The following is a 27,327-nucleotide window of genomic DNA, read 5'->3' on the forward strand; positions in this document are numbered from 1 at the left end:
ATACCCTTCCCTTTGTTGTTTAACTTTTATTTAGTATTTTTTCAATAAAAATAAACAGACTTTTACAAATAAAGTAGTCTAATAATAAAACAGTAAAACAAACCCATCCCTTCCCCCCCTCCCACAACAGATCCCTAAAGGGAAGCATTAAAAATAAAGAAAAACATTCAGTAATTTACAATATTACTAAATTCATATTCTTCATATATGGTGTCCACATCTTAACAAAAAAAAATCAATTATTATGTATATTATGTTATTTTCTCCATATAGATACACGACTTCAACTCATGATGCCATCGAACTACGTTTAATTCCACTTCATATTTCCAGGACATAGCAATACATTTACAAGCAACTGTCAGTGTTAGACGAATAAACGCTGTCTGAAACTTATCCAACCCCAAGTCCACTAACGGAGTAAAATAACCTAACAAAAAAAATTTTGGGATCTAAAGGAAATTGAATTTTAAACAAATTTAGAAGAAAAATCCTAATTTTAAACCAGAAAGGATGAACTTTATCACAAAACCAAACAGAATGTAGAAATGTTCCAACACATAATCCACACCTAAAACACAGATCTGAATTACTAAATCCATATTTTTTCAAATTTTCAGGGATTAAATATAACTGATGGAAAAAATTATAATTAACCATACTATATCTTACATTAATTTAGTCAACCCATCATAACACATATTTTCCCAATCCACCTGACTAATCTCACAACTTAAATCATGCTCCCATTTAATCCTAGATGTATCTAACTTTTTTAACCATTGAATCTTGTAATAATGCAGACATTTCTGATATAAAACCTTTATCTGAAAATGTGAAACCAGAAATTCAAATTTAGTTGACTTAGAAATTTTCATTTCTCTTCCAAAATTATCTTTCATTAATGCCCTAATTTGATAATAAACAAACAGAGAATTCTCTAAAATCCCAAATTTCTCTTTAACCTGATTAAATGATAAAAATTTACCTTCTTCCAAACAATCCTGCAATCTTTTTATTCCTTTAATCCACCAATCTCTATTATTCAATGAAAAAGGAATCAATTTATTTTGATATATTGGGGTTTGAACTGATAAACTACCTTTTGATCCTATTAATAAATTCCTTTTAGTCCAAATTTCTAATAAATGTTTCAAAATTTGTACATTATATTTCTGTAGTGAGACAGTATTCCATTTAAATACAAACTGATGGGGACAAGGTTCCAATATCACACCCAATTCCACTCTAGCCCAACAAGGAGGGTTCGAAATATCTAACATACGATTAATAAATCTTAATTGAGCTGCTTCATAATAATTTTTTTAAATTAGGTAATTGCAAACCTCCCAAAGCATACTGCCAGGTCAATTTATGCATCGCTACTCTTGCTAATTTTCCTTTCCATAAAAATTCTCAAACTACTTTATTTAAATCTTGAAAAAAGGATTTTGGAAGAGAACAGGGAATCTATTGAATTCGCAGAAAAATATTCATCTTCATACAATTTACTCGACCTATTAAAGTTAAAGGTAAATCTTTCCATTTAATCAAATCCACTTTAATCTTGCTCATTAATGGTTCATAATTTAAATTATACGATGATTGAAAATTTACATCAATCATTATCCCTAAGTACTTAATTTTATCAGTCCATTGAAATTTACTAATTTGTCTAGATTGATTGTAATTTCCTTCAGAAATTGGTAGATAATTTACCATATCATTCTAAACAATTTTGCAAATAAATTAAAGATTGATCCAGATTAGTTAAATATATCAAAACATCATCATCAAATAAATTAATCTTATATTCATCCTATCCAATCCTTATACCTGTAATATTCTCATTCTGCCTGATAGCCTGAGCTAACGGTTCAATGACCAACGCAAATAGGGCTGGCGACTAAGGACAACTTTGACGAGTTGAATGCGTTAATTTTAAAAAGGAAGAAGTTTGACCATTTGTCGCCACCCTTGCTACAGGAATATTATATAATGCCTTCACCCAACCAATAAATAAGGGTCCAAATTTATATTTCTCCAAAACTTTAAATAAAAAATTCCATTCGACCCTATCAAAAGTTTTTTCAGCATCTAATGATACTACCATTGGTAGGTTGGGTTGCTGGCGTGAAGCATTGATCAATGAAACCACTCTAAGAATATTATCCAAAGCATACCTATCTTTAATAAAACCAGCCTGGTCAGAATGTGCTATTTGTGGTAAATACTTTGCTAATCTATTTGCTAATAATTTTGGTATTATTTTATAATCCACATTTAATAAAGAAATTGGTCAATAAGAAGAAACCTTCAAAGGGTCTCTGTCTTTTTTTTGGTATAACTGTTATTATTGCACTCAAACACGAGTCTGGTAAAGCTTGTTCCTGAGTTACCTGATTAAGAACATCCATGAATACAGAGGATAGATCACCATAAAAAACTTTATATAATTTAGCAGTGAACCCATCATCTCCCGGTGACTTCCCATTAGGCATTTGTTGAATAAATCCGTAAAAGGAGAATCCAACTTTCTCACATCCTCCTCCTTCAATATTGGTAAATTTAACTCTGACAAAAACGCTTCAATAGAACCATCATCTTGCACTCCCTCAGAAGTATATAATTTCTGATAAAATGACAAAAATTGGTCATTAATTTCCTGAGGTTTAAAAGTAATGGAATTGTCCTGCCTCACATCATTAATATTTGACCATGTAGAAATGCCTTTAAAGCATCCCATACAATAAAATTACTCCTGACTGTATTCTTATTCAAATCTAAATAAATAGCAATTTGATCCTTAATAAATTTTACAAATTCTGGTTTTTTCAATAACATTATATTAAACCTCCAGCAAAAAATTGATGAACTTCCAGCCCCACACAAGAAATAAACAGCAAAAAATGGTCAGAAATTATCCCACTCTTATATTCAGCTTGAGTGAAACGTGCTTGCAAATGTCCTGATGCTAAAAAATAGTCAATCCTAGAAAATGAATCATGATGTGAAGAATAAAATGAAAAATCTTTCTCAGTAGGATTTAATCTTCTCCAGACCTCTATCAAATTCAGATCTTTCATCAAGGAAACCAATTGAACTGCTGCTTTCGATTTTTTTTTTTTCACAACTTTCGGAAATTTATCCAATAATGGGTCTAACACACAATTGAAGTCTCCCCCAATCAAAATATTCTCCTTAGCTTGACCTAAAGTTAAGAAAGCTTCAGACGCAAACTGTTCATCATCAACATTAGGTGCATACACATTCAATAAAGACCGTGGCTCAGCAAACAATTTACAATTAATCATTAAAATACGACTAACTGATTCCGACAAAGAAACAAGTTCAAATGGTATTTTCTTATGAATCAAAATGCACGTAGATATCAATCCCCATTGATGGTACAGGGAAATAATGTTTTTTCTATTCAGATTTGAGTCAAGAAATTATTAGGAGACGTAAAGAGTTTAATTCTGCTAAACAGGTGCTTTGGAGAAAAGGTTATAAATTTTCTTTTAGATATCCTGCAGTATTGAAAATTTTTAATGGCAATTTTCAATCTCATTTTTTTGAGAATTATGATGCTTTTAATCTTTACTAATTCTCTGCCTGATATGGCTGTTCAAAGGCACTCTTCACCTAAGAGGAGGATATCTGAGAAGAAGAATGGAAACAGGAATGGGAATCTATCAAAGAGCTTGATTGATATTGATGATCCGGAGCAAGTTTTGGGATTAAAATCAATGGAGATTTAGACTTAACATTTTACGAGTCCGATTGGGGGAAGAGAGGTCGCTGAAGCTTTCCGAAGTCGTCTGCCACCTGTGGGGGGGGATTTATTTTTGTCCACACCCAGCTAAGTGGGGAGTTACTACTTTGTTGTGCTGTTTTGTTTAGTGATCATTTATCAAGGGAAGCTTTAAGATTAAATATTTTTTTGAATTATTAGAAGAGATAGAAAGAAAGGGGGGCTTTTAAGGGGAGTTTTAAAGGGTTTTTTTGTAGTTAGTAGAAGGGATAGAAAGTTAAGGGATTTTTTTGTATTTGTTGTTTGAGTTTTACTTTGATAATAATGTCCAATATAAATTTTGCAACGCTTAATGTTCAAGGTTTAAATAATCCGATTAATAGAAAACGTGTTTTAGCTTATATAAAAAAGATGAAAGTTGACATTGCTTTTTTGCAGGAGACTCATTTAACCGAAAGAGAGCATTTGAGATTGAAGAGGGACTGGGTTGGACATGGATTTTCATCTTCCTTTAATTCAAAAGCAAGAGGAGTGGTGATTTTGATTCATATACCCTTCCCTGTTTTTTTAAACAATCCTCTTGTTCCAAGTCCAACTCTTACAGTTCCCAATGAGAAACCTACAAGCACCTACCTTTCCCTCTGCTTTTTAAACAATCCTCTTTTCATTCCAAGACTTGCTCTTGCAGTTCCCAGAGAAACTAGCCTTGTTAAAGTGGACACTGCACAAACACACTGGAAAAACTCAGCAGATCGTGCAGCATTCATAGGCAGTAGAAGGATTTCACAGTTTTAACTCTGGAAAGGGCCCAGGCTGGATATGTTAGTTACCCATTACTTCTTATGGACGGTGCGTGATCTGAGTTTCTCCAGCATGTGTTTTTTTTTTGTAGTATTTTATTTATCTTCTCGAGCATGTTCATGTTTTGCACTCAACCTCAACAACTGGAGATTTTCTTGTTTAACTATAGGCTCTTTCAGGTGGCCAGAATAATCCAATGTAAAGCCGCTTATTCTACCCCTATGCGGCTGTCGGGAGGCCACCTGAAAGAGCAGGAGGCGTCTCCAAGGCACAATTTCTAACCCTCCTCCCTCCTCCGGGAGGGATAATTGCCAGAGCACTGAAGCCCCCCTAGGCACCTGGATGCAGCCGCCTAAAAGCGGCTGCTAAGGAGTGGGCTGATAAGAATCAGCTGGTGACCCAACTCCCTGCACCTGACAGCCCCCCCTCCCTGCTGCTGCTGCCTCTGCCCCCAGCACGAGGTCGGGGCAGGGGCGGCCAGTACGGGACGTCGGGACAGGGGCAGCAGGTGCGGGACTTCAGGGCAGGGGCTGCCGGCAGGGGATGTCCCGCACTTGCCACCCTAGCCCTGATGTCTCCCGCCAGCTGCCCCTGCCTTGATGTCCCGTGCCGGCTGCCCCTGCCCCAACCCAAAGGGACAGGAGCCGGAGTGCTGCCACCTGATCGACCATTCCACAGGCCTGCATCTGCTTCTGCAGGCGCATTCTTTGCGGAGAATACACCTGAAAGCGGCTTATGAAAGAGAGATCATATCGATCAAATCTACTGGAGCTTTTGCCAATGTAAGGGTAGAATAGAAAGAAGCAAGTGCATGCGATGTATTTGAATTTTCAAAAGGCATTTCAGAAGTTGTATTCTAATTTAAGATGTTAGTGTGCAAAACGAAAGCACTTTGGATATGATTGCATAGATTGAAAATTAGTTGACGGACAGAATGAACAGAACTATTTTGGGGTGAGCGAGTCATAGCAGGAATTGGTGTTTGTCCTTCAGTATTTACAAAGTACGTTAATAATTTGAATGTGGTAATTGAAATATTTTCCTTAGGATCCCAAACTGGTTGGGTTATGAGAAAGAAGCCAAGAGGCTTCAAGGCCATTTGGACAAGTTGCGTGATTGGTAATGCAGATGCAGTATAACTTGGCTAATTGTAAAGTTATTAAGTTTGATAGGAATATTGGGAAAGCAGAGTATTATTTAAATGGTGATAATTGCAAGGTGTTGATCTAAAAAGGATGTAGGTGTCCTTGTACACAAGTTGTTAAGTGTAAACATGTGGATGCAGCATGCGGTTAAGTCATACATCACAACTCCGATTATCCGAAATGGTCGGGACCAGGCCTATGTCGGATAAACATTTTTTTTCGGATAACTGGTCTTTTTTTTTTTAAACAGCTCAGTGGCAAGTGCATATTATTTGTAACAGTGTTTAAACAACAGCAAACAACAAGGGAAAGCTTTTTAAACATTAAAATAATGTTTAAATCTTACCCAAAAAAAATGCTGGCCCCGGCTTATCACTGACATCTCCCCACCGATGCTGTTACTGCCGGAAGCCCGAGGTCCCTGGTCAGTTTGGCTCCAAAAAATATTTTGGATAAGTGAGGATTTCTGATGTGTTTCAGATCTCCTCATTTATCTCAAATTTTAAAAATCTTTCAGATAAATTAGGATTTCAGAGAATTTGATTTTGGATCATTAGCGTTGTGTTATATTTGTGTCTTCATTTGTTGCACAATATTTTGCAAGAATGTCTTACTATACCACAACTGAAGTATTGTGTGCAGTTTATTTTTTCTCCTTACCCAAGGAAAGATATACTTACCACAAAAGCAGTGTCACAAGGATTGACCCGACTGATTCCTAGTATGTGGAACAAGTACAAGAAGAGATTTGGTCAATTCAGTAGCCTTTCGAAGAATGAGAAAAGATTCCTTCAAAATGTACAGAAAGGTTAAGAAAGGGGTAGTTTTGGAGATTTTGAAAAACATCAGGAAGGGTAAGTCGTTGGGGCTGGACAGGATATATGGGAAGTGAAGGAAGAGGGCATTGATAATGATCTTTGCATTCTCCATGGACACAGGACTGATACTGGAGGATGGAAGAATAACAAATGTAATTCCCTTGTTCAATAAAGATAATAATCATGGGATTTATAGACCAGAGTGTCGTGCATCAGTGATGAGCAAACCATTAGAAAGGATTCTTAGGAACAGGATTTATGAGTGTTTGGAGAAGCATAATCTTATTAGAGATAGTCAGCAGAGCTTTGACAGAGGTAGGTCTTACCTCACAAGCCTAATTGAGTTTTTCGAAGAGCTGACAAAGGAAATTCATGAAGCTAGAGCAGTGTACATGGACTTTTGTAAATGGTTTGACAAGGTTCCCTGTGGTAGGCTTATCGAGAAATCATGAGGTATAGAATTCATGGAAATTTGGCTATGTGGATTTGGAATCAGGGATCAGTTCTGGGACCTCTGTTCTTTGTGATATTTCTAAATTACTTGGGCAAGGAAGTGGAGAGGACAGTTAGGAAGTTTGCAGATGACTCAAAGTTTGGATATTGTTGAGGATTGTCATAGGCTACAACAGGATACAGACAGTTTGTAGGGTTGGACAGGGAAGTGCCAGATGGTATTCAATAGGGAAAAGTATGAAGTACTGCACTTTGGAAGATCGAAGCTGAAGGTGGAGAGCACAGTTAATGGTAGGACTCTTAGCAGTGTGGTAGACAGGGGATGTTGGATCCAGGTCCATAGATCCCTAAAGTTTGATGTCCAAGTTGATAAAAGGCCAAGTTTGTGAATTTATTTAAAAGGGAGATAGAAAGGCTGGGATATAGTAGGAATGAGGCAATGAAACAGAGAATTGTTGTCGTGTTTTATGGCCAAGCAGCTTGAAGGTACTTTTTTTTTTGTTTCCATGTCATAACCAACATGAAAGTGTAAATTTCTTTCAGCTTGTATTACCTTGGAAGGACTTGCAACAAAGTGCATTTCAGCTACTGTGCTATAAATTAATACATGATATCCCATTTGTTGGATAATTCTGATAAGTTACCATTTTAAACCAGGTGGTCTGTGCTTCATTGTGTTAACTATTTATTCATGTTGAATCAGGAAATCCATTAGGCCCATTAGATGGAGTTCCAGTTGCTGTTAAAGATAACTTCAGCACTGCTGGCATTGAGACCACGTGTGCGTCAAATATGTTAAAAGGTAAAGATGTTTTTAAAAATGATTTGAAGTAAATCAATTGAAATAGTGAATGAAAAATATGATGTAATTCAACTAAACATTACTATTTATATAATGGTTTCAATGTCCTAAGTGTTCTGTATGGCTGAATATTTTGTTCAATGTCTGGCCTTGAAAATTACAACATCTGGACTACTCGGGGATTGGGTTGGTCCAGATTTTCCAAATTCTCAGGCAGTACTTTGAAATTCAAATTTAAGGAGAATAAAGAAGAGACGAACAGGTACATTTTGATAGTTTATTGACAAAACATTTTTTCATAGAATTTTTTTGTGCAACTTCTATGCAGCACTTATGCGTGCACACAAAAGCCCACTAAATTTAAAAAGTTTTGGAATTTTACCAAACATATCTCAACAATTTTACATTTGATTTCTCAGATTTTCTTTTGAATAGTATGTTATCTCCAAAAGTTATCTCTCATTTCAGAATGCTGCAGCCTACATTTTTACCTCCACAAAATCCATCACTCGTATCCTAGATTTTTTTGCCTCGTGATCCGGAAATGATATATTTAATGCTAAATACAGTCTGCTGGAGGAACTCAGTGGTTGAGCAGCATCAGTGGATGAAAAAATATGATCCACATTTAGGGCTGCAGCCTTTCATCAAGATTGGGAATACAGAGAGGGAAGCCGATGCCAAGAGAACTGGGTGAGAGGTGCAGGACAGGGGCCAATGTGGGTTTCATGGACCAGGGAGAGGCAAAACGTGGCAATCAGAGTCAGAAGATCAGCAGATACCAGACAGAGGAACAAAAATAAAACCAAGTCCTGAGGAGGAAGATGGGTCATACAGAATAAAGTGGCTAATTAGAAGATTAAAACTGCCAATGCTGGAATCTGACAAGGAGAGAAGGTAGACTGGCGTTTTTTTAATGTTTCTGACCTCCATGAAGGATCTAAAACCCGAGACTCCTGATGCTCTGTGGCCATATATTTGAACGTTGGCTTGACTTCTGACTCCTGTGTCTCAATCTGGACCTTCTCACTTCAGTCTCCTGATATTCTGTCAGTCCACACCCTATCAGCTATCTCTTTCTCTTTCCAATGCTAATGCTCTCACTGGGCCTCCTACCCTTCTTCCATCCTACCCCAAAATTGTTCTTCCCCTCTCCCATTCCCCTTTTTCCCTGAGATTCCTCCCCCATCACCTTCCTTCCACTTTTCTGATCTTGTGCTTGGCTTCAACTCCCAATTCCTGCTCGTTCTTTACCATCCCTCCTAACATCTCCTTTTCCAATGCTGGGCAGTCTGTCTTCTGAAGCCTCATTTTTATGCATCTCGATGGGGCATCGTGATGTTAAACCTTTCTTCCACCTTATTTTTTAATAGGGAGTCCTCACCCAATCCCCATCCAGTGATGATCTCCATAATTAGTGCTAGCAACCCAGGTTCAAATCTGGCACTGTTTGTAAGGAGTTTGCTCTTGTTATCTGTTTTTGTGTTTTTTGATGAATTACTGTTTTATTCCACCTTCTCTTTACTGGCTTTTTGAATTCTGAAATCTACAATTTCGGTCTTGCTGCTGTTTGTGGACATTATATGCCTTTTCCTTCACTCTAATACTATCACTACTTTTCTTGATAGCCGTGGCTGGATTTTTCTTTATTTTTTTTGTGTCATATATGTATTTGTATATCTGGTTAACTATGAATTCTTTAAATGTTAGCTATTGTCTATTTACTGTCATATTACTTAATGTAGATTCCCAGTGTACTCCAGCCATCTCACACCTTACACCTCCAGAGCCTGCCTTTGAGATCCTGGCTTCAATTTGAACAAAATAACTTCAACATTTCTGCATAAAATCCCATCATGTTATGATCACTATTCCCCCAGCATCAAATGAGCAATTAATCCTTTCTCATTATATGGCAGCATTTTCTATTTGCTTTACATAAATGAGCTAAGAATACTTCATCTGCCTTTAGACACACTAATGAACTACCTCACCAATTGAAATAACTTTTAACAAGTTTTTTTTTGTTTTTAGACTGTTGGATTGATCAGTTCATCAAATTGTCATATTATCATACTAACATTTGCAAAATAATTACATCTGGACAATAGATGTGATTCCACAGTTTCCACTCTCTCTAATTTTACATATGATGCCTTGTCTCAATGTATCTAATAAGCTGATGCTCTTGCTTCCAGGTTATGTTCCACCTTTTAATGCCACAGTGGTGCAGCGATTACTGGACCAAGGTGCTATTCTGATGGGAAAGACCAATCTTGATGAATTTGCAATGGGGTGAGAATATTTCACATTTGGTTACTTACTGGAACATTTCCTTAGTGTTTTTGAAAGCAATTTTTAAGAATTTCCTTTTAATGCATGTCGGTATTTATCTGTTATGATGTGGGATTCCATAGCAAATCTTAAATATTCTAAAAATATAAAATTTTACAGAAAGAAAGCCAGTAACAGGGAAAACAAAACTACTTTTAGATCAATTTCCATAAATTAGAAGAGTTAGTGCATTAACCTGCAGGCAGAAATTTTGCAGGAACCTTTTAGAATGGAATTTGCTTGCTATCTATAAATTCAAACTCTCTACAGGAATTCATCTCTTGTTGTCCTTGGGGTTTAGTTTAGATTTCAGATTTATTGTTAGAATACATACATGACATCACATAACCTTGAGATTAACTACTTTCATCAGAAAATACCTGAGCAGGAGTCATAAAGATTCTGTCAAATATCTTGGCTGTACACCTGTGACTTTCGTTTTGGTCTTTACAATTTCCTGGCAAAAATTCGTCAGCAGGTCCCTGAAACAGCAGCAGAGATTTTGACAGTCAAATGGGAAATCCAAATGTAAATTCATTTCTTGAATGCTCCAGGCTCATCCATTTAAACTTAAATGCTTGGTCCTTTTCCTACTGGTGTTACTAAAATGTCATAAATTTGTATGTTCCTTGAAGCTGTGAAAGAAAAGTTCCTTCTTCTAGATTCTAGCTCCTCTTTCTAAATGACATTTCACTTGAGGAATTATTTACATTTAGTAATAACCACACAATATTTAACCTTATAGTTTGGTGACATTATGCATGTATAAAGCTCAATCAAGAGGGTTTAAGATGTATAAATTAAATTATTTATGCCTGTGCAAACACCACATAACACTATTTGGAACATTTATCTTCCTGTTTCCACATACTCAAGCTATGATTGATATAATATACTTTGATGTTTTAAGGAGGTTATCAGTCTAAACTGTTCTCAAAGCATTGTAATCATTAAAGCCACAATCTACTCTGTTATGTCTGAATTGTTTCCTAATTGCAGTTTGATGTGATAAATTCCAGGCCTTGTAAGGCATCAGAAGTGTCAATGATTATTCCAGCATAGATTACAGATGATAAGATGCTGTTCTTAATATTGTCATTGTAAATAATTTCAATTTCCTAGATGTGGGAGCACTGATGGCATCTTTGGGCCAGTCAGGAACCCTTGGGGATATTCCAAACAATATAGAGAGCAGCTTGCTGAGGATTGTGCCGTAGATGACTCGGATTGGGTAGTAGCGGGTGGTAGTTCTGGAGGTAGTGCTGTCGCTGTCGCTTCAATGTCGTGCTTTGCGTGAGTATTCAAGTATTTATTTTCATTCGTTCGGTGCCATTCCCCAACATTGAGATGTGGATTTTTAAATGTAGCTTAAGCACTAAATCAGAAATAGAAAACCAAAATGTCATTGATAAAATATAATAAAGCTTCTGTTCAGATTCATAGTTAAACCTATGCCTTTTATCAATGTGTACAGCATCTTATTTATCATTTATCTAATTCTGCATTTTATACACAGTTTCTTCCAGTGATTAAGCAGTCCTTGCTACTAAGGCTTTGATTCTACCAAATTCATTATTGCTTCCTGTATTTGTTATTCCTAGAAGTGAACTTCATGAAGATATGGGTGCATATTTATTTATTTCATTTGAAATTAGTACTTGGATACCGTCGATGAAACCGACTGATCAGTATTGATGAGGGGTTTGGGCCCGAAACATTGACCTTTTTCTCCCATTGATGCTGCTCATTGTTTTGAGATCCTCTTGCAGATTGTCTTTGATCACCGTTTCCACTATTCTTATCAGTATGATACAGCCATCCACAGCTATTTAGTCACCTGTAATCTCGTTTGTGGCTGACAAGTCCGATGCGGGACAGGCAGACACGGTTGCAGCGGTTGCAGGGGAAAATTGGCTGGTTGGGGTTGGGTATTGGGTTTTTCCTCCTTTGTCTTTTGTCAGTGAGGTGGGCTCTGCGGTCTTCTTCAAAGGAGATTGCTGCCCGCCAAACTGTGAGGCGCCAAGATGCACGGTTTGAGGTGATATCAGCCCACTGCCGGTGGTCAATGTGGCAGGCACCAAGAGATTTCTTTATGCAGTCCTTGTACCTCTTCTTTGATGCATCTCTGTCACGGTGGCCAGTGGAGAGCTCGCCATATAACGCGATCTTGGGAAGGCGATGGTCCTCCATTCTGGAGACGTGACCTACCCAGCGGAGTTGGATCTTCAGCACCATAGATTCGACGCTGTCGGCCTCTGCCATCTCGAGTACTTCGAAGTTAGGGATGAAGTCGCTCCAATGAATGTTGAGGATGGAGCGGAGACAACGCTGGTGGAAGCGTTCTAGGAGCCATAGGTGATGCCGGTACAGGACCCATGATTCGGAGCCAAACAGGAGTGTGGGTATGACAACGGCTCTGTATATGCTTATCTTTGTGAGGTTTTCAGTTGGTTGTTTTTCCAGACTCTTTTGTGTAGTCTTCCAAAAGCGCTATTTGCCTTGGCGAGTCTGTTGTCTATCTCGTTGTCGATCCTTGCGTCTGATGAAATGGTGCAGCCGAGATAGGTAAACTGGTTGACCGTTTTGAGTTCAGTGTGCCCGATGGAGATGTGGGGGGGCTGGTAGTCATGGTGGGGAGCTGGCTGATGGAGGACCTCAGTTTTCTTCAGGCTGACTTCCAGGCCAAACATTTTGGCAGTTTCCGCAAAACAGGACGTCAAGCGCTGAAGAGCTGGCTCTGAATGGGCAACTAAAGCGGCATCGTCTGCAAAGAGTAGTTCACGGACAAGTTGCTCTTGTGTCTTGGTGTGAGCTTGCAGGCGCCTCAGATTGAAGAGACTGCCATCCGTGCGGTACTGGATCGGACTTGTCAGCCACAAACGAGCCTGCAGCCGACGTGGACATTTTTACCCCCTCCATAAATCTTCGTCCGCGAAGCCAAGCCAAAGAATCTCTCAGTAGTTCAGGTAATGAGAACAGGCTGTTCTCAGACCAACATCAATTACATAATCATTTGTTCAAATTAAACCTCTCTTAATTTTCAAGACTTTTCTGTTCCAGGCCTTGTAAGGCATCAGAAGTGCCAACGATTATTTCAGCACTAGATAACAAGTGATAAGCTGCTGTTCTTAATATTGCCATTGTAAATAATTTCACTTTCCTAGATGTGGGAGCACTGATAGCATCTTTGGACCAGTCAGGAACTCTTGGGGATATTCTGAACAATAAAGAGAACAGCCTGCTGAGGATTGTGCTTTGCTAAACTATGGTTTTATCCACTTTATTTGTTGTTATTTTCCATTTGCTCATTTCATTGCTGTTCACTCTCCTTTAACAAGAAAGATTTAATGGTGAAGGGGAATGCTTAATATGATTAATTAAAGCATCAATACATAAAGTAATAACCATTAACTAAATATTTCAGTTCTTTAGGTTCGGATACAGGAGGTTCCACACGTAATCCTGCAGCGCATTGTGGAATTGTAGGCTTCAAAGGTTCTTATGGATTGCTATCTCGCCATGGCCTCATACCATTGGTCAATTCTATGGACGTACCTGGCATTTTGACCAGATGTGTAGATGATGTAAGCACAGTGTTTGGTAGGTTACATAACCAATATTTCCAAACAGTCTTAAGTTTATTTCACTGATGTATGAAGTGAAATGGAAGAGCATTGGGGCAATAAATGCTGTGAAACCCACTTGTGAAATTTATTTAACCATTGACAGTTTGGTTGAAGTTTTATGGAAATGATGCATAATGATTAGGAGAGCATTCAAAATAAAACATTTAGGCAGATGTGTAGCTAGGAGGGGCTTGGAAGGATACACCAAATGCAAGCTCAACTTGGTTAGCATGGATGTTGGGCAGAATTTCCAGTTATTGATAGTGTAAACAAACTATACTCAACATACACATGTAAACAAATAAAGAAATGTAAACAAACTGCAATGCAGAGAGGAAAAAAGGTCAATTAAATGCAAAAGCGAGAGTCCTTGAATGAGTCCCTGATTGAATTTGTTGTTGAGGAGTGTGATGGTGGAGGGGTAGCAACTATTCCTGAACCTGGTGGTGTGAGTCTTGTGGCAACTATACGTCTTTCCTGGTGGTAGCAGCAAGAACAGAGCATATGCTGGTTGATGTGGATCCTTGATGATCACTGCTGCTCTCCGATGGCAGCGTTCCCTGTAGATGATCTCAATGGTGGAGATGGTTTTGCCTGTGATGTCCTGTTCTCTGCTGCATGATCAATTGAATGATTAATTGTGAACATGTGACTTTATCTCAGTCTGTTTAATATCTAATAATATAATTATAGTCAAATTTGGGGACATTTTAATCTCATTTCTATTCTTTGCAAGTTGTTTTTTTTTTCAAAATGACTTATTAATAATTAAAGAGTGCCCTGCTTTTAAATCTATTTTACTTCAATCATTTATCAGTTTCCTAAGGTGAGTTTATTTTTCCCAGGTTGTGCTTTTTGTGTTCATATAAATCGTCTTTAGCCAAGAGAATGGGGAAGCACCATATTGTTCTTCCATCAGTTGTGGAGTTTTAATTAGAGTCGACAAACACAGTCATTGCTTAGTTCAAACAATGCAATGCACCCTTGGCCTCACATTAAACTATTAGTCTAACTTACAGTTGAGGTCGATACCAAGCCTGTACTGCCTTGAATGGAAGAGTGGAGCCAAACTAATTGCAAATTGCAAACAATGAGCTGCTGGAAACACTCTGCGGGTCGGGCAACATCTAGGAATAGAACCTGTCAGTAAGGGTTTTGGACCTTGTATTGAGAATTCCTGAAATGTCCAGACCTGAAGTGATGACCGACCACTTCTACCCCCTGGATGCTGCCTGACCTGCTTGTCCCTTTTGTTATCTCCAGATTGCAGCATCTGCAGTTTTTCTGTATCTAACGTGTGTTGAGTAAGTTCAGGTTTATTGTCACATATATCGATCTACAATTCATTTTGTGTGCCAGTCAGCAAGTCAACCCATGTGCAAGAACTGCAAACAAAATGCAGTACAGAGGGAGATCAGTTAGAAAGGAGCAAGGGATCCATTATTTCAGTTCAGGAGTCTGATAGCAACGGGAAAGAAACTGTCCTTGAATTTGGTGGTGCTTGATTTTACACTCGTGAGTATTCTTCCAGAAGGAAAGAGTGAGAAGGGAGAGTGACCAGGGTTATCTCATTATTTCAGGTAGAGCCTGAAGGATTTTAAAATTCTATTTCCCTATGCTCTGCTCATTGTGGTCCTAGTACTTCAGCTCTGACATACTAGTATTTTTTAAATATTCACAATGCCCTTCTGGCTTTTGTGCTCATATGTCTCTATATATATATGAAGACCAGAATTCTAAGGGCATTTATTAATGGCTTTGTTAGGTTTCATATTTATAGACTGAGTACATACAAATCACATACAACCTTGAGATTCTTTTCCCTGTGGGCAAGGCAGAATTTCCAGTTATTGATAGTGTAAACAAACTGTACTCAACGTACACATGTAAACAAATAAAGAAATGTAAACAAACTGCAATGCAGAGAGGAAAAAAAGTCAATTAAATGCAAAAGCGAGAGTCCTTAAATGAGTCCCAGATTGAATTTGTTGTTGAAGAGTGTGATGGTGGAGGGGTAGCAACTATTCCTGAACCTGGTGGTGTGAGTCTTGTGGCAACTATACCTCTTTCCTGGTGGTAGCAGCAAGAACAGAGCATATGCTGGTTGATGTGGATCCTTGATGATTACTGCTGCTCTCCGATGGCAGCGTTCCCTGTAGATGATCTCAATGGTGGGGATGGTTTTGCCTATGATGTCCTGGGCTGTGACCACTACCTTTTGGAGGGGTTTGCCCTCATGGATATTGGTGTTCTCATGTCAGACCGTGATGCAGGCAGTCAGCACACTTATCACCACACAACTGTAGAAATTTGCCAGTGTTTCTAATGTCATACCAAACCTCTGCAAACTCCTGAGGAAGTAGAGGCGGTGACATACTTTCTTCACAATGACATTGGAATGTTAGGTCCAGGAAAGATCCTCTGAGATAGTGACTCCCAAGACAAATTTGCTCAGACAAATTTAATCAGACATCTTCAAATATTTGCATTTGTGCATTGTATTTTTAAATTTTTTTGCATTCCCTTTAAAATTCAGCATGTGTTCTGACCTCCTTTCTTTGTTGAATTTTCCTGCCATTTATACTCACAGTACAGCAATCTGTTCACATCCTTCAAAAGTGAAATTCTTGTTACTGTCAATTTATTTCCCATTGGGACAAGATTGAAAGATGTTTAATTCAATGTTTTCATATCAGATTTGGAACTTAACAAAAATCAATCCTGTACTTTTAGAATTAATATATTTTGTCTTCGTACTGAAAAAAGCAAGCAGTATTAACAAAGGCCATTCACCCCCATCCTACCCCATTCACCTTTTCTAAGGGATATTTCTTGTGGTTTAAGAAGGACCAAGAGCAGGAAAATTTTATGGGAAGGGGAGAATGTAAAGCCAAAAATGAAGGACAATATACTGTATATTCTTAAAATGTGTAGTATAAGGATGCAATAATACAAACCTTCCAGATGCTGTAAATAATCTGACCTTTATGACCTAATGTTTGTGGGTGGTCAGCCTAGCCATTCATCAAATTGTTCAGTGGAATGTGTGACTCCCAGTTTTGGAATATGATTCCAGTAATTTGCCTGTAAATTCTGCAATAGGTTTGCTTGCTGGACATGATCCTAAAGACTCCACCACTGTTCAAGATCCATTCAAACCCTTTGAATTACCTGATGAGATTGACGTGAGAAATCTATGTGTGGGAATTCCAAAAGTGAGTACTTGGATTTTGCAATCCTTGTATAATTAACTCATAGAAATTAAATAGAAGAAAACAAATAATTAGTTTTACAGTACACTAATCGGTACAGATCAGGGAAAGGAAATAGAATAGAAATAGAATCAAACACAAGCACTCAAAGTTAAGCATTTGAAAGCAAAAGGATCAGTGAATCAAGTTTGGCATCAAGTATTCTGAAGTTGAGTTATAATGGAATTGCTTGTCTCTGAGCTGGATTGCCAATTTGTATCAATTAAGTAGCCCACGTTCATGGAGGTTACCTGATCCCATTCCAGTCAGTGAACTGGAATTAAACTAGATTCCAAGCAAAATTCTCCTTTAGTTCTCACAGATTTAAAAAAGGTGAATGTTGTGAACAAAGCTCCTGCCTCATAACTCCAGTGATCCAAACTCAATCCTGATCTTGTATGTTGTCTGTATGATGTTTACATGTTCTCCCTCTTGCCTGCAGTTCCTCTGAATGTTGCAGCTTGTCACATCCCAAAGATGTAGGGATTGGTAGGTTACTTTGCCACTGTAAACTCCCCCTTGTGTGCAAGTTATGTGGTAAAATCTTGGGGGAGTTGGTGAAAATGTAAGGAAAATGGATTACAGGGAGATTAATGAGTGAATGGGATTACACTGTGAGCCAGCATAGGCTTAATAGGACTGCACGGTTGGTTTAGTGTTAACACACCTTTACAGCACATCTAGTTGAACTGGGGTTCGAATCCTGTGCTGTCTGTAAGGAGTTTGTACATTCTCCCCATGTCTGCATGGGTTTTCCCCAAGGCCTCTGGTTTCCTCCCACCATTCAAAACATACTGGGGATATAGGTTAATTGGGTGGCACAGACTTGTGAGCCGAAAGGCCTATTACTGGGCTCCATGTCTAAATTTAAAAATTAATGCCAGACTCCTCTATTGCAATGAAGTTTGATATATTCAGCCTCCTATCCAATTATTGGCATATTGAAAATCTTTAATAGGTGCCTTGAAGATGAAGATTAAAATACTGCTAATCATTTCCAGTGGGAAGGCAGTCTTTATTAGGACCAAGAATTATTGACGGCAAGTGGAGAACAGGGATGGGCCAGTGGCATAACCTTGCTTAGTCCCAATTTTCTGAAGTGGCATTTTAACTTTTTAATAACAAGGACAGAAGACTGATGCCTTTAATGTTCAATTTGCCAGTTGAATATCTAATCTCAACTGTTATTGAGATTGGAGGTATTAAGGATGTTATGAAAGATTTTGAATCAAAGACAAAACCCTAGAACAAATAAATTGAATTGGAAGCTGTTTGCTGTTATAGTATGAGAATATTTTGTGTTGAAAGGTGCCAAACAGTATCTATCCCAAACACAGATGATCCACTATGATAAAATAATATTGATAACTGGAGACCAATTGTAATAGGATCATTATCCTGAGAACTTTCTTGAAAACCATTGCTGTTACCTTGTTCCAAAAGCAGAAGGGCTTAAAGTGTTGCTTTCATCTCAGTTTGATTTTTTTTTCCCTTGAGGAGCATCAACTCATCTTTGGCTCCAAGTAGTGCGAGACCGTAGAACCTTGGGTCTTATCAAAACCGCTTATCATGCTTATAGGAAAATTCTTAATCTCCTTAGCCTTTTCTTGCCCCTCCATATGTTTGCTGATACTGATTAGCTTTGATTTTCGGTCTTAAGTTACAGTGAGAAGAGGTTGTGAGTATGGTGATTAGGATCCTTGAGACATTAGATGCCATCTTGGCAGATGCCTTCAATGGGCAGGACATCAGAGCCCATGATGGACTTGACTATATTTGCTACATAGAAGGTGCAGAAGCTTGAAGTCTAACACTCTAGGTTCAAGAACATTTTCTATTTCTAACAGCTGTCAGGATTTTGAAACTCCCCTTACTCCCCTAATCGAAAGTTACCCCAGCACCATTAAAAGACCTGTCTACGCTATTGAAATACCACTTTTATTTCTGTGCACTAACTGTAACTGTCTTTTATATTTACTATCTCTTTATGTACTGGGCTAATTTTATTTCTATTATTGGAGTTTTGCGAAAGTTCCCGTTTGGCTGCAATTATGAATTTTCTTGCATCTATACATTGTAGGTGTGTATGACAATAAACTCATTACCATAAGTTGCTGCTTTGTTTCAACCTTCTGCTGGATTGTTGCAAGATTTAATTTTTCTGATCAAGCAGGCCCTGAATGTCAGCATCATTCTCCAAATTGAAAGACAGCACAGGAGTCAAAGAGCACATTTGTTTGGAGCCAGCTTGGGAGACAAGGCTAGGTGAGTTTAGGGGCAGCATTGGTGTCAGTGATCCAATGAATTCTAAGGCCAATGTGGGATTCTTCATGGATTCGGGGACAGTGTGTGAATCAGAGACCGTGTAAATATAGGTTCTTGAGGAATTCGGGGATCTTGTGAGTATAGGAGCAAGTGTGAGAAAAGGGAACCCATGAGTTTAGGACCAGTGTGGGATAAGGAACCCATAAGTCATGGGGCAGTGTGGGTATAGGGAGTCTAGAGTAATGTGGGAATGTCTAAATTCAGACCCAATAATGTATTTAAATTAATGCAACAGCTTCCAAATGATCTTCAGCAAATATTTACGTAATTCTTCATCTCTCCCTCTCCCCCCCCCCCCCCCAAGAGATTTCACCCAGCTCTGGATGGCGATCGTTAGGCGAACTAAATTTATTGCAGAAGACAGCAGCAGAAAATGGGACTGGTATCTGTGGAAACATTGCCCATTGTGTTAAGAAGATTCCAGTCTTTAATAGCTGGTTGTCGGATTTACTTATCTAGCTTTATTAAAGAAAACAGATGGCGAACAATATTTTCAAATTGCTAGCATTACTGAGAAAGAAATAAAACTATTTTTGTTCCTGGAGCTTCCCTGACATGTAATACGCCATTTTTCTATTATGTGGGAATAATGGTAGTCTGTTTATTTGTCATGACAGCCAGCTGTATTCAGTTATTTTTTTAAATATGATTTGAAATAGATATATTGACTGTTTTCTCTTACTCATCTCTTTGGGTTGGTAGCTGAACAGGTTTTGTTTTCTCCGTTGACAAGCAACTAATTACCAAAATACTATCGTACCCAGTAAAGGTGAGTTTTAAAGGTTATATGAAAGTAATGTTGGGATCACATAGGTGTTCAAAATTCACATTTATTTTCAAAGTGCATATTTGACTCGCCTTCCCAAGATCGTGTTATATGGCGAGCTCTCCACTGGCCACCGTGACAGAGGTGCACCAAAGAAGAGGTACAAGGACTGCCTAAAGAAATCTCTTGGTGCCTGCCCCATTGACCACCGCCAGTGGGCTGAACTCGCCTCAAACCGTGCATCTTGGCGCCTCACTGTTCGGCGGGCAGCAACCTCCTTTGAAGAAGACCGCAGAGCCCACCTCACTGACAAAAGACAAAGGAGGAAAAACCCAACACCCAACCCCAACCAACCAATTTTCCCCTGCAGCCGCTGCAACCGTGTCTGCCTGTCCCGCATCGGACTTGTCAGCCACAAACGAGCCTGCAGCTGACGTGGACATTTAACCCCTCCATAAATCTTCGTCTGCGAAGCCAAGCCAAAGAAGAAGACATACTTGACACCACATACAAGCCTGAGTTTTTTTTTTTTGCAGGCAAAATTTCAACTGTAACTGTACTCAAGACAAAAAGTGTATAGAAAAGAGAAAAGTAAACATTCGTTATTGGTTTACAGTTCTTTATTTGTTTACATGTATACAGTGAGGACAATTTTTGCGCTACTAATAAATGGTAATTCTGCCACACCTGCAGAAAAAAGAGTCTCAGGGTTGAATACAATTTCATGTATGTACTCTGACGATGAATCTGATCATTGAAACTTCCAGCAGAAGGTGGTGAATCTCCAGAATTCTCTACTCCAGAGGGCTGTGGAGGGTAAAATGATTGCGGATATCTAAAGAGGAAGCAGATCCATTTGAATAAAAAAAATCAGAGAATTGATGCTGTGGAGAACTGGCAGGGAAGAGATGGAACCTGTGGAAGATCAGTTCAGATCATATTGAATTGGAGGGCACCCTTGAGCGGCCTGTGTGTCCTACTCTACTGTTCCTGTTTTAAATTTAGACACTAATAGGCCCTTTCGACCCACAAGCCTGTGCTGGCCATGACACCCAATTGACCTACAAACCCCAGTACATTTATTTTTGAACAGTGGGAGGAAACTGGAGCACCCAGAAGAAACCCACACAGATGCGGGGAGTGTGGACAAAGTCTTTACAGACAGCACAGGATTCAAACCTTAGTCCCGATTGCTGGCACTGTAACAGCATTGCCCTTATGTTTTTAGTTTGGCCTCAATGTACTTCCATTCTGGTGGGTTATGCGATGATTGAATGTGCTGTGTTTGGAAGATGTGTGCTGCAATGTCATAGTCACGTAATGCTATGATAAGGATGACTAGGTCTATGGTGCCACATTAAGATTCACCATAAGGCCAGGACGCCGACTGATAATGGTCTCCAGGTCCAATACTGGCCCAGTTTCTTCATCTGTGCTTCTGTTGATTGATAGTTGACATACACATAGCAGAGTGACAGGCCTTTTCGGCCCACGAGCCTGTGCCATCCAATACACCCAATTGACCTACAACTCCTGGTACATATTAACAGTGAAAGGAAATAGGAGCCCCCAGGAAAAACCCACGCGAGCACGGAGAGAACGTACAAACTCCTTACAGACAACCGAAGGATTGGAACCCCGTTGTAACAGCATTGCGCTAACCATGACTCTAACCTTTTCATTTTTTTTCTGGATGACATTGAATATGGTAAAGGCCAAGTGAGAACTTTTGCTTCCACATCAGAGAAAAATTTGGTGGGCCACCATGGCCTATTGCTATGTAACAAGCAAAACTTTAAAAAAATCACCCAATCATGATTTGAAAATGGGTTTTACAATTTAATTGTCATGGTCTTAATGCCGCTCAAATCTTCTTAACTCGATCCAGCTACTTATTGATCTTGAAAGCAGTCTCCCAACATCTAGTTGCAGGCACTGCAGATGTTAGTGACTGACCCCTTGACCGAACACCCGCGCTCTGCCTGCAGGGACCAGCCATTCAGATTCCTTTTGGCCATTCACACTCAGACTTGTCTGACCTCGGCCTCATTCATAGCCAGGATGAGGTGAACTGTAAATTTGTGGAACAGTATATCATATTCTGCCTAGATGGCCAAAACCCCAAGGGCACAAACATTGAATTTTCCAGTTTCAGCTAGCTCAAGCCAGAAACACTGGTTATATATGTTTATCTTTGTACACTGTTTGGCCTACTGAGTTTATCCAGCATTGTGTTTTAACTTAAATCACGATATCTGCAAACTTTCCTGTTTAGTCCTCACCCCTGACCAATTAATTCCTCTTTCCGTCTATTACTTGCTCTCATACTCACCTTCATCTCAAGTGGTCTCTTCCCTCACCTGACTCTCTACTTATTATCTTTTGTCTTGTATCCAATCAACTCTCAGCTCCAAACTACCCACTTTCCCTCCCTCACCATCTCAAACCCTCTTTTATACATTAAAACTCCTGTTATCCTGAATTCAAGAACCGGCAGCCTCAAACAACCAGCAAGAAAAGCAGAAAATAAATAGGTTAAAAAACAGGTTTAAAATTGGCATTATTTCGCCAATTATGCAACATACAACCTCAAGCAACCGGAAAATTCACTTATCTGGCATCTACCAATCTCCATGTATGCTGGATACCAGTTTTACTGTACTTGATATCACCCCTTAATAGGGTCCTGACCTGAAACATTGACAGATCATTTCTATCCATGGGTGACTGACTGAGTCTCCGCCAGCTTCTCGTTGTTTGCATCTTATTTTTGAAAACGTTGAATTGTAAATGTGCTTTAAACCAGTAATTCATTTCTGCTTGATCTGATGTGGAAGATTAGATTTTTTTTTTTTAAAAACAGTCCCTCTTGTTTTGAAAGGAATATCATGCTCCTGGACTATCTTGTGAAACATTGGAAATATGGACAAAGGGTGTTAACTTATTTGAAGATGGAGGTGCCCGAGTCGTTGAAGTCTCCCTTCCGCACACTCAGTACTCAAATGTGTGCTATCACGTCCTGTGCACAACAGAAGTATCATCAAACATGGCACGCTTTGACGGACTAGAATACGGTATGAAGGTACTTTCTGGTTATCCAAAAAATAGACTCAGTGGGTAGCATCAATTGGCAGAATGCATCTGCTGGAGTGAGCATTTTTAAATCCAAAAGCTAATTTTGCAATTACTCTAAAATATATTTAAAATGGTACAAAATATGCAGTAAAGCAGGATGCTGTACATTTCGTTACAAATGTAAAATGCATTCTCGCTCAGAATGGGATGGGGTAAATGACAGAATCTGGTGTAATCAAATGAACCCGATTCAGATCACAAGATCGAAGTTCAGGAAGTAAATAGTTGTGAGACCGAAGACTTAAATGGCTGATTGTGAAGAATGTGGTTTGTGAAGTTCGGATCATGGGCTTCAACAGTAGCAGAATTCACACAGAAAAGAGAAATCAATAGGCACAGTCCTTCTCACCCGTTGATTTTCTCCTGTTACTTGAAGAGAGAACAAATCATTCACTCGTGGTCAAATTGGACATTTCTGTGTTGGACGTAATATTTTGTTATTGTTCCAATTTCTTTTTGCACCTCTCATGCAAGTACTTGGATTCATTGGCGTCTTTAATGCAAGAAAGTATTAAAACACTTCAAGAGGATAGGAAGATGAAAAAACACTGGAGAAAATTCTTAGAGATAGTACTTATAAACATCTGGATAGACAGGGTCTGATCAGGAGCATTCAACATGGATTTGTGGGAGGAAGGTCCTGTTTGACCAATCTGATTGAATTTTTTGAAGAGGTGACTAGGAATGTGGATGAGGGCAGCGCAGTGGATGTTGTCTATATGGACTTCAGTAAAGCCTTCGATAAGGTACCACATGGAAGGTTAGGAAGGTGCAGTCTTTAGGTGTAAATTTTGAGATAGTCAAATGGATTGAACATTGGCTGAAAGGGAGAGGCCAGAGAGTGGTAGTGGATAATTGTCTGTCAGGTTGGAGGCCGGTGACCAGTGGTGTGCCTCAAGGATCTGTATTGGGCCCATTGTTGTTCGTTATATACATTAATGATCTAGATGATGGGGTGGTGAATTGGATTAGTAAATATGCAGACGATACTAAGATAGGTGGAATAGTGGATAATGAAGAAGGTTTTCAAGGATTGCAGAGGGATTTGGGCTGCTTAGAAAAGTGGGCTGAAAAATGGCAGATGGAATTTAATGCTGATAAGTGTGAGGTGCTTCATTTTGGTAAGAAGAATCAGAATAGGACATACGTGGTAAATGGGAGAGCATTGAGGAATACAGAAGAGCAGAAAGATTTAGGAGTAATGGTACATCGTTCCCTGAAGGTAGAAACTCACGTGAATAGGGTGGTGAAGAAGGCTTTTAGTATGCTGGCCTTTATCAATCATTGCATGGAATATAGGAGTTGGGAGGTGATGTTGAGATTGTATAAGACGTTGGTGCGGCCTAATTTGGAGTTCTGTGTGCAGTTCTGGTCGCCTAATTATAGGAAGGATATAAACAGAGTGGAGAGAGTGCAGAGAAGGTTTACCAGAATGTTGCCTGGGTTTAGGCATCTGGAGTATGGGGAGAGATTGGACAGATTGGGTCTTTATTCTTTGGAGCGTAGAAGGTTGAGAGGGGATTTGATAGAAGTATTTAAGATTATGAAAGGGATAGACAGAGTGGATGTGGATAGACTATTTCCGTTAAGAGGAGGAAAGATTAAAACAAGAGGACATGAGTTAAGAATTATGGGGCAGAGGTTTAGAGGTAACATGAGGGGGAACTTCTTTACTCAGAGAGTGGTAGCTGTGTGGAATGAGCTTCCGGGAGAAATAGTGGCGGCGGAGTCAATTGTATTATTTAAGAAAAGGTTGGACAGGTATATGGATGAGAAGAAGATGGAGGGTATGGGCATTGTGCAGGGAGGTGGGACTAGAGAGGGGTGTTTGGTTCGGTGTGGACTAGAAGGGCCTAATGGCCTGTTTCCATGCTGTAATTGTTATGTCAGATCAAAATGAAGCTGATGAAGAGATTTGTTAATGAGACACCTATTAAAGGAGTGAGGAGTGAAAAATTAGAGGTTTGGGGACTACTAATGATGAAGAAGTATTCCAGTTATGTTTTTTCTTAAATTCTCACAATTTAGTACAAACCAAGAGTATCCCTTCTCCACAAATTACATTTCTTCTCATTGCCCTGTTTAAATGGATCTGCATACTCAGCCTTTTTAAATTTAGATGTTCGGCAGTAGCAGATCATTTTGGCCCATGAGTCCATGCCATCCAATTTACACCCAATTAAACTAAAACCCCGGGTCGTTTCAAGTGTGGAGACCCTGGAGGGAACCCACGTGGACACAGGGAGAATGTCCTTACAGACGGCGTGGGATTCGAACCCTAGTCTCGATCGCTGGCGCTGTAAAGGCATTGCATTAACTGGTACGCCAGCCATGCTGCCCTAATGTTCTGAAAGTATCCTTGGAATTTAGCAGGTTAATTACATGCAGAATACAATTATATACTTAGGCATTTTGGATTTGTAATTGATTTCCAATATTTTTAATTAAAGGGCACCGCAGTAATGTAGAGAGTTCTACAGAAGCCTTGTATGCAGCCACAAGACATGAAGGATTCAATGATGTGGTACGAGGAAGAATTCTGGCAGGAAATTACTTTCTTTTAAAAGAGTAAGGCACCTAATCATCAGCTGACAACTTACTAAAAATGACTTGCTTTTATTGTGGTTTTGTAGCGGCAGCTCCACTGCTACTGAAAGAACACACAACCAGATGGGTTGAGCTCAGTGAGCAGAAAACTGGTTTATTGCTGGCTGCTGGGCTGAACTTGTATTCCCAGCCCGGACCTGGCTGAGAACCGCGCTAGGGGCCGCCAACGTCACTCGGGTATCACGTGGTCCCCCAGCTCGGCCTTCTGAGCCCGGTGCTGAGAAGAAGGGGTAACCCCCCCGACAGCGCTATTTTGGCCGGCTGCCTAGTGACATGCCGCCACACAGCCCCCCCCCCCCACAGAACCGGCGCCAATGTCCTTTTTAGCTGGGCGGCCTCGCTTCTTGGACTGGTTCGGTGGGGTCGAGGTGAGCTGGCCTCAGCCTTCCACAGTAAACCGCTCCCGCCTGCCACCGACGTCCAGCGGGAACATAGACCCTGAACGCTGGACAACCCTGTACGGCCCATCGTAAGGTCTCTGCAGAGGTGCCGCGGGCGGGCCCTGCCGAATAAAAGCATACTCTGCGGAGTGCAGCTCGCTGGGGACGTAAGATGGCCGTGTGCCGTGTCTGGGCGGCGGTGGGGGTGGGAAGGAGTCCAAGTGGGCCAGGAGGTGGGGAAGTACCTCGTGCGGCGACTGCTGGGGGTTGTGAAGCACATTGATGAACTCACCAGGCGGTGCGCCGTAGACCAGCTCAGCTGATGATGCCTCCTTGGTTGTGGAGCGGATACCCTGGAGCACCTAAGGCAGTTCGTCCACCCAGTCGGGACCAATGAGCCGGGCCATAAGTGCCGACTTAAGGTGGCGGTGCAGACGGTCAACCAGCCCATTGGCCTGTGGGTGATAGGCCGTGGTGTGGTGTAGCTCTATCCCCAACCGCCGAACCAGGTCTCCGGCTCCTGAACCCAGAAATCAGGCCGCTTGACGGCTATAGCACTGATCCCATGTTCCCCATTAACGTTTGAATCAGTCGGGGACACCAATTGTAGCGGCAGCTACACTGCTACTGAAAGAACATACAACCAGACAGGTTGAGCTCAGTGAGCAGAAAACTGGTTTATCGCTGGCTGCCGGGCTGGACATACTCCCAGCCCAGACCTGTCTGAGAACTGCGCTGGGGGGGGGGGCGCCGACGTCACTCGGGCGTCACGTGGTTCCCCCAGCGCAGACTTCTGAGCCTGGTGCTGAGAAGAAGGGGAAACCCCCCCCCCCCCCAATGGTGCCAATTTGGCCGGCTGCCCTGCCGCGTGGATTACAAGCGGGTCCGATTTGCCTGCCTAGTGGCATGCCGCCACAGTTTATCTCATCTTAGGTCTATCAAGTATTGAACAACATTTAATGTGTATATGAAACTCTCCCTTTGAACCAAAGTTGATGTTTAATTTGACTTGCACTTCTAATTTGCATGTTAATTCTTGTTGGTCAAACTCTTGCTTCTAAATGAGGTGATTGCAGAAAAGTATTTTAGACCAAGTCTCCTGCCTGTTATTAAATTCATTGACTGTCCTA

General features: G+C 39.9%; 1 protein-coding gene across 3 annotated transcripts in view; it reads left to right on the top strand.

Moving 5' to 3' along the window:
- qrsl1 (glutaminyl-tRNA amidotransferase subunit QRSL1) overlaps positions 1–27,327 on the top strand; it is a 39,295-nt gene that overhangs the window by 5,883 nt on the left and 6,085 nt on the right. The window contains exons 3-9 of one of the 3 annotated variants that reach the window (XM_069887486.1): positions 7,675–7,773; positions 9,972–10,068; positions 11,230–11,400; positions 13,532–13,707; positions 16,836–16,948; positions 22,957–23,149; positions 25,661–25,778. In XM_069887486.1, coding sequence (XP_069743587.1) covers positions 7,675–7,773; positions 9,972–10,068; positions 11,230–11,400; positions 13,532–13,707; positions 16,836–16,948; positions 22,957–23,149; positions 25,661–25,778 — 967 coding nt within the window. The remainder of the gene's footprint in view (positions 1–7,674; positions 7,774–9,971; positions 10,069–11,229; positions 11,401–13,531; positions 13,708–16,835; positions 16,949–22,956; positions 23,150–25,660; positions 25,779–27,327) is intronic. The other 2 variants (XM_069887488.1, XM_069887487.1) reach the window with 2 other exon arrangements.

Source organism: Narcine bancroftii, chromosome 6, assembly GCF_036971445.1.
Source record: "Narcine bancroftii isolate sNarBan1 chromosome 6, sNarBan1.hap1, whole genome shotgun sequence".
Classification (NCBI taxonomy): Eukaryota; Metazoa; Chordata; class Chondrichthyes; order Torpediniformes; family Narcinidae; genus Narcine; species Narcine bancroftii.